Source organism: Theobroma umbraticum, unplaced genomic scaffold (assembly GCF_002168275.2).
Source record: "Theobroma umbraticum cultivar Fairchild unplaced genomic scaffold, ASM216827v3 scaffold_51.0, whole genome shotgun sequence".
In the NCBI taxonomy this organism is placed as follows: Eukaryota; Viridiplantae; Streptophyta; class Magnoliopsida; order Malvales; family Malvaceae; genus Theobroma; species Theobroma umbraticum.
Genome location: NW_018397260.1, coordinates 8,280,657 through 8,288,730, shown reverse-complemented (window position 1 = coordinate 8,288,730; position 8,074 = coordinate 8,280,657). Strand labels below are relative to the sequence as shown.

Sequence of the window (8,074 nt, the reverse complement as noted above, 5' to 3'; positions counted from 1 at the left end):
TTTTCTTCACCACCAACACCTTTAGTTTCAACCGCCATAAGCCGATTTCTTGATAGTAGTGAGCGATGAGTCTCAAGGACGAGTTGCCCCCTTCAAACCTTGCCGAGGTATATACTTTCATTGTAATACCTTTTTTGGTTTCATCTTTCTTTATACGATCCTTCTATTTAGCATTGTCCAATCTTTCTATTTAGTCTTGCCTCATAGTTTGTTAAGTTTTATCTCTCTTTGTACTTCAGATTTAGATTCTTGTTTTAAATTTGATATAAATATACATACTAATTATCCAATCCTAGTTGTTTGTATGTTTTTTATTTTTATGATTGTTGTCAGTTTTTCTTTTTTGAAATATTTAGGTACCATTAAAGAGTTGGTTTATTCACGATTTGTCTTCAATTTTCTTTTTTGAAGGTGAATTTTATTGAATCAAAAGCTAAAATATCATAACAAGTCTAACATCCAAAACTGGATGGCATAAGAAGCTAGCTTTAAGAGAAACTAGTGATTGCAGCAGCTGAAGGACACTGCATGCGCGGAGCCCGTCCAAACATAAAAAAATATCATGACACAATACTGAGTCACGAGTTGCAATACATGACAAGCCCCCCGTCCGCTGCCAATGACAGAGACAGCCTGGGAAAGCAATCGCGCTTCTCTACCTTTGGCTAAAAGCCGAGAGAGGAGCGGTGAAGGACGGCACTCAGAGACTCAAAAAAATAGCCTAACTGCCTAAGGGAAGACACCTACACTACCAAAAAATTAGGGCGCGAAAAGTAAGCAACGTTTTGACAGGGGGCACCACTTCAAACCACGACGTTTTTGGTTAACGGAAAAAGGCATTAACAAGCATAAACTGTAAAGTTTGGGTTGAAAGAGGTGCAGCTGAACTGGGTTAAACCTAGCCCACGTGTTTCCTTTGATGTCCGGCGACTCTGGACCTTAGTTGATCTTCATTGGGCCATCTTATTTTGTTGTTGGCCTTTAGTTTGGTTATTTGCAGGATATTTCTATTTATTTTGTTGGCATTGGAGGCAATTTTAATTAATATGTAATGCAATGTGAGAATAAATTTATTTTAAAAATAAAATAAAATAGGTTGGTATATGAGAAAATATATAGGTTTATAAATATGCAATGTAGAATATATATGTACAAAAACTATAGTCTATTAAAGTTCAAAAATATATATATAAGGATTAATTTCTTGTTATAAATTTAGGTTAATATATATATGTAATGGAATGAAATGGTACTAAGTTATAGTGATTACTAATAAAAAATAGTCAAAAGATATTTTATTTGTATTAATTCGATACGAAATATGAAGAGAGGAATTTCCAAATTGATTTTAGGTGAGGAATTAAATTATGATATCACCAAAACATTGAGATAATATTAATTTTTTACTCCAACACATTATTAACTCAAATAATTATTTTAAACATCAATAATAAAAAATATTTGATTAAAATAAGATGATCATTATAACTGCAAAAAAAAAAATCAAATACGATTTTTAAATTTCATTTTGCATCATTCACACTTTTGGCATGTGAGTTAATCATTCTTTTGCAAATGGGTAGAAAATTCCCAATGTGAGTTAAGCACCAAATCTGGTGCTCCCCTGCCGGTTGCGGGGTGGTCGGGTTAAGAGCCCTTTTTTTCTTTTTGAAGAGATAAAAATTTTAAAAATAAAAAATATTATTTATCTAATAGTAATTTTTAAAATTAATAAAAATAAAATTATTTTAAAAAATTACCACATCATCAAATTAACGAAAATATTAACGATTGACTAATGAAACTTGTATGCCACAAAAATATATTTGTTGTAAATTATTTATTTTAAAAAATTAATAAATCTCACATGTAATTATAATTAAAAGTTAAAAGTATCAATGTAATTTACCCTATCTTATTCCAAAACATAATTCTTCACTTCACCTTGGCTTAAAGCGACATTGGAAAGGTCAAAACTAAAAGAAAGAGTCTACCAAGGAAGATTGCACTTTTAGCGCCATGTTTTCGTACACCTAACACTTTTATTTATTATATAAAATGAAAATATTAATGATTGCTTAATTACACGTTAAAGTGATATTTTAAAAAAACTAATTAAAGTATTATTTTTTCTTAAATTAGATAAAATAATGTATTGAATGAAATTTTTAAATTTTTAAATGATATTTCAAAAAAATATTATTTTAAAATATTTTAAAATCATATACAAAAAATAGATTAAAAATAATATTTGTAACTAAACCTTCTAAAACTTAGGTTACATTTGCTTATTATTTTTACTAATTTTTTTCCTTTTAAAAATATATAAGAAAACAAAATTTACAACAATTAATTAAATAACTAAAAATTTAATACCAATTGAAATATCATCAATCCAACCCACCTTACTTAGGACAGAAAAACTAAAATTTGATTTATTTACTTCATAAAAATAAACCGTTTCATCATGCAGGCCTCATTTGGGTGTCTATTACCAGCAGATCCTACAATGAATATCCGGCCTAAAAGTTATTGTGGGCTTTAAAATTGAGCGGTTCGTTATTCGAATCAACATTTTTGGAGTTTTGACGAGCGGTCAAGGCCACTCTTAAACACAAAAGTGTATCTCCCACTGAATTTGTCCACCTCCCTCGTCCACCCAATACGTAATCCTCTCCCAGGTTTTGTCTCTTCATCCCTCTTTTTCACCTCTTTTTGTCGTGTTCTTTCTCTTGTTGGTTCAACTTGACGTCAATTCGTCCTCCACTTCAAGGCCTCAATTCTGCTTAGAGGCCTCTGTGATTCATTTTTGTGTGAGAGAAACAATGGCAGTGACCGTCAATGCTGCAGTATCTCTCCCATCTTCCAAGTCATCTTCTCTTTCATTTAAAAGCTCTATCACTACCCCTGAAAGAATCAACTTCAACAAGGTATGATTCCTTAATGGAGAAAGCAGATTTGCATTGAATGATTATTCTGATACTTATGTCTAATGGGTTCTTCTGCAGAGTGTATGGTACTCCAAGAATGTCAGCGCTGGTGGAAATGTGGTTTCCGTTGAAGCTCAGATCACTACGGAGTCTCCAGCAAAAGTAGCAAAAGTTTCCAAGAAAGCTGACGAAGGTGTTGTTGTTAACAAGTTCGAGCCAAAGAATCCTTGCATTGGAAGGTAACTTCTGAACACCAAAATTAGTCTGATACTGATGAGCTTGTAATTGCAGGTTTCCTTGTGTGTCAAAAGTCTTGTTTACACCAACGAACAAGGAGAGATAGTCAAAGGAGTTTGCTCAAATTTCCTGTGTAGGAGTTTTAAAATTTCCTATTCTTTTTATTTAGTATTTCTGAATAGCATTGCTGAAAGTACATCTGGGTAATGATTCTAATAAACCTCCTCTTTGATCATGCTTGTAGCATATATAAGATTGATATCTTGAATAAAATATACTAGAGACCATCTAGGACAGAAGTCTCAAATCTGATCATGTCTTAATGACAGTTATTATTAATTTCTTGAGATTGCATACGTTTACTCTGCAGCAGGTTGGCTTGGCAGTTACCAGCTCTGTTCAAAATACATAGCTATGTGATTTTTTTTGTTTGTTAGCATTATAAAAAGTTTTATGATCTCTACATATAATCATTTCTAATGTGGACGGAGATGTCATTTATCAAGTGATAAGAATGGGCAGCAAGTTACTGCAGAAACATAAATAAGCATCTTGCTTTCAAGTCTATCCATAGTAACAGCTTCTAGGTCCTATAAATGGATCGTAAACCGTTATTGTAAACATATTGGAGGATAAATCTCCCCAGTTTTTTTTTGTTTTTTCATAACTTCATATGTTAGATTGATTCACAACAGCTGGCAAGGTTGATGCCCTTTGCCTTAGGTGCCAAAACTGGCGACCAAGAACACTTGAAATGTTTTCTCCCTTGTAAATATGAGAAGTCACCTGTTGATTCGGTTGAAGACATGACAAATCATTGTAATCTTTATCCAAATGTCATGTTGATACTTTTGTTATTAAAGCTTATGGAGTCTGGGAAAATTTGTTGGCTCTATGATAACACAATCTCTTTCATTCAGGTGACTTGGAGCCTGGTGCTGATGTGACGATCACTGGACCTGTTGGGAAAGAGATGCTTATGCCAAAAGATCCAAATGCCACCATCATAATGGTATGTTTTTGTTATTAGCTCGTTCCAGATTATCATGTCGATAAAGACTTTTTGGGTTAACATAGTTACCAGTTTGTTTATTTGAGCATGTATTAACATAATTGTGCTTGGCTTCCTTGTTTCAGTTTGCAACTGGAATTGGAATTGCTCCTTTCCGTTCATTCTTATGGAAGGTGTTCTTTGAGAAGCATGATGACTACAAGGTAATTGTGATATCTAACGCTTACGAAGCAAATAACAAGTTATGGTTACGTACGTGACCTTTTTTGGCATGAGATGCAGTTTAATGGGTTGGCTTGGCTCTTCTTGGGTGTACCCACAAGTAGCTCACTGCTCTACAAGGACGTAAGCTATCTTTAACCTCTACATTATTCATCTTTATTCACTTCTCTTCAGACTGGAATATATTGGATCAGAACTTTTATCTGTTTCACTTATGGTTTCAACTCAGGAATTTGAGAAGATGAAGGAGAAGACACCAGATAACTTCAGGGTGGATTACGCGGTGAGTAGAGATCAACGAATGACAAGGGTGAGAAGATGTATATTCAGACCGGGATGGCCCAGTATGCTGAAAAGCTATGGGAATTGCTCAAGAAAGATAACACCTATGTCTACATGTGCGGGCTCAAGGGTATGGAGAAGGGAATTGATGAAATCATGACTTCTTTGGCTGCCAAAGATGGTAAGTTAAAGTATCATAGGCAGATTTTTGACTTTAGCATCTTATAAATATGATTTAATTTTCTCTAACTTTTACTTCTTCCAGGTATTGATTGGCTTGAATACATGAGACAACTAAAGAAAGCAGAACAATGGAACGTTGAGGTCTACTGATCTTGGCTGCATTATATTTCTACAGAGGATTTTGCCATTCTGTCAACACTTCCTCTGCTCCTGCACTACTTCGCACCATATATTTGATATAGACGTTGAATTCTTAGCCCAACTCATGTATTCTTTCCTCAAGACAGGTTGTATAGTGCAAATTTGAAGGAGATAACTCCTTTCAACTGTATCTTGTAATTTTGCATTTTCTAATCATTTGTGTTACTTAGTCTACACTTTCTGGTCATCATCTGAAGTGACGAGAAGCTCATTCTTCTCACATTCAATCAAATTACCTGATGGAAAGGCAATGTTAAGGTTCATTCTTTAGTTTAGCAATTGTTGTTGTTGGATTCAGGCTAATTCCTCTTACATTCAGTTTCAAGCTCAAACCCAGCTTCTAACACCAACCACCAAATAACATACGATCGACCGCTACGCCATAATCAAGTTTGGGCCAAGAGCAAATAAACCGAGATTTTTTTTCCTTTTATTATTTTTTAAATCTGTGAAAAATGATAATAGTAGCTACACGTGTCAAAAACGCAAAGATTTACCATCAGGCGGCTTCTGCTTCGAAAGGCTTCGAGCGTTCAAAACGCTGGCTACTACTTGCGGGAGCTGGTGAGTCTCAAAGCAGAACGTTGGTCGAGCAGAGCATGGCACGGCTAATACGGCCTCTGAGGCAATGGCCGCAGTTGCAGCAGCACCATCACTACTGCTGCTCACGGACAAGACTCGATCATTTCCTCTACACTCCCTTACCGCTCACAGTATCTGCTAAAACCACCGCCACATGTTTCTCTTTCGCCACTTCGACTTCCTTCCGCGGAAACGGCCGTCACCGCCCACGGGGAGTCAGATTACCCAATGCTCCAGCTCCATCTGATCTCCAAGACGGTGAAACCAGCCACTCGGATTCAGATGTAAAGAAGAGCCGTAACCAGAAGAAGCGCGAGGCTCGACGCGCCGTCTGTTGGGGCGTGGACCTCGCTTCCTTCTCTACTCCTCAGATTAAACGCATCCTCAAGTACAGTAGCGACACAAAACCATGTTTTTATTACGCAACGATGTTTAAACTTTTGAAATGGTATATATATTGAAGCTAAACATTTTTATTTTCATTGTTGCTGGGGATGTTCAGAGTTGCTTCTCTTGAACAAGATGTGTTCGATGCTTTAATGTTAGTTAAGGTACTTTGGGAAAGTGAAAGCTTTATACTTTGTTGAGTTGTTTCTCTGTTTGTCGTTGGAACGCATGTTGTTGAAGACAAGATGTTTGTTTTTTGGTTGCAGAGACTCGGCCCTGATGTTAGAGAGGGAAAGCGAAGGCAGTTCAATTATATTGGTAAGAAAGTAGATTTGCCCAGATTGATTTTCATTCCTTTAATTTTCTTTTCCAATAGTAATTTCCTTATGTTTAGGTGGTGAGTGCTTTATGCTTATATTTTGTGACCCTATCTTTTATACCCGGAATGAATGTGTGCTAGGGAAACTGCTGCGGGAAGCAGAACCTGAATTGATGGATGCTTTGATTCAGGCTACAAAAGTAGGTGATCAGAAAACCATTCGGGCTTTAGCAGGTTCAAAGATGCAAATCCTGGAAGAAGAAGAAGAAGAAGAAGAAGAAGAAGAAGAAGACAGTGATGATCAATTCGAAGAAATTCAATACGGGGTCAGTGTAGCAAACCAAATTTGAAGAAATCGTAATTGAAGTTTGAATTACACCTTGTGATTTGAAGACTTATAATGAGCTTAAGCTGATTACATGTAATATTATCTTGTTGAGGTTTTATTTGCAGAGTTCGCAGGAGTATGTCAACGTTGCAAATAGATGGTTTGATGGGTTGATCAGTAAAGACATTAACATTACAAATGAAGTATATTCAGTTAACAGCATTGATTTTGATCGTCAGGTAAGCAAAATGTCATGTTGTCCATTTGATTTCAAGTTAAATACTATTTCTCAGTCATTGCCAAAAGTTCTTTTAAGTGAAGAATGTATTGGTTAATAGTTAGTCACTTAGATGATATAGGTTTTTCTTTGAAAGACAAAGAAGCAAGGAAAAAGGCCATCAAAACCCAACTTTTAAAGAAACCTCCCTATGAGACCACTGTTTTGATCAGTATGTGCACTTGGAGTCAGTTGGGCATAATCCAATTCATCTACATTCTTTTAACTATAAATCGTTTAATTGGCCTACATGAACAGCTTATATTCCTCTTTGCATTGTATCACATGATTGTGTAATTATTGTGCAGTTTTTGCTTTTGCTTTTTTGTTCATTTTATCAAGTTGCTGCAACTTTGACAGGAATTGCGTAAACTTGTTCGAAGAGTGCAAACGATTCAAGAACAAAGCCAAGCTGTGACGGAGGAAGACAAGGCAAAAATAGAAGCAGCGGTAACGAGTGCCAAAAAGTCCCTCACCCGTTTTCTTTGTACCCTGGCTAGGCAATCGCCGACCGAATACAGTTTTGATTAAATTGATCTGTAACATCCGTATTTTGTACCATAAGTAATTCATTCTCTGGATGCTTATTATACTACATATGATGAGAACCAAGTGTTAGAAATTGCAAAATCCTTTGGGACTCTGAAGAGAACACAAGCCCAATGTCTAAATGAAGGGTGAACCAACAAGCCTAAGTCAATAAGCTAAATATTAGGCTTAATTGGGTTGGATGAACTTATCATGCTAAAAAGATTTGTGGGCTTTGACGATTTTGCTCTGTCTAACATAAATTCGTAAGCTCTGGCTTCCTCTTTGACTAGCTCCAGGTTTGCTGGACTTCCTCCAAATTTCTGCGGCCTTTTGTGCGATACTTGAGTCCCTCGGGTTTCCATTACTGGTTAGACGGCAATGAGACAACAACAGATATGTCGTGATAAGAAACCACCAAAAGATTGCCTGTTAAATTAAGCAACCCTGACACTACATCAATAATTCGGTTTCAATGTTTCACACCAGGCCTGCCTTTTGCATCAGCCGATTGTGATTTAAAATAATGTATGCAAACGCATCGATATTGCTTAAATATTCTTATCACCACCCGTTGTTGGAAGAT

At 35.8% G+C, this 8,074-nt stretch overlaps 2 protein-coding genes across 4 annotated transcripts; both read left to right on the top strand.

Annotated features, from left to right (window-relative positions):
- Positions 1-2,656: 2,656 nt before the first annotated feature.
- Positions 2,657-5,294, top strand: FNR2 (ferredoxin-NADP[+]-oxidoreductase 2). Of its 3 annotated transcripts, XM_021429077.2 has the most exons (6): positions 3,249-3,300; positions 4,088-4,179; positions 4,305-4,382; positions 4,462-4,524; positions 4,631-4,864; positions 4,949-5,294. In XM_021429077.2, exons 5-6 carry the CDS (start codon positions 4,720-4,722, stop codon positions 5,014-5,016), a joined length of 213 nt encoding a protein of 70 aa, XP_021284752.2. In that variant the 5' UTR covers positions 3,249-3,300; positions 4,088-4,179; positions 4,305-4,382; positions 4,462-4,524; positions 4,631-4,719; the 3' UTR covers positions 5,017-5,294. The 3 variants fall into 3 exon arrangements, with proteins under 3 accessions (XP_089639673.1, XP_089639672.1, XP_021284752.2); XM_089783547.1 differs by lacking the exons at positions 3,249-3,300; positions 4,462-4,524; positions 4,631-4,864; positions 4,949-5,294 and adding exons at positions 2,657-2,930; positions 3,009-3,169 and having other exon boundaries at positions 4,305-4,349; XM_089783546.1 differs by lacking the exons at positions 4,305-4,382; positions 4,462-4,524; positions 4,631-4,864; positions 4,949-5,294 and adding an exon at positions 2,657-2,930 and having other exon boundaries at positions 3,009-3,300.
- Positions 5,295-5,513: 219 nt separating this feature from the next.
- On the top strand, positions 5,514-8,074 carry LOC110416976 (kinesin-like protein). Its single transcript, XM_021429132.2, has 6 exons — positions 5,514-6,037; positions 6,152-6,200; positions 6,303-6,354; positions 6,497-6,681; positions 6,809-6,922; positions 7,321-8,074. Exons 1-6 carry the CDS (start codon positions 5,523-5,525, stop codon positions 7,489-7,491), a joined length of 1,086 nt encoding a protein of 361 aa, XP_021284807.1. The 5' UTR covers positions 5,514-5,522; the 3' UTR covers positions 7,492-8,074.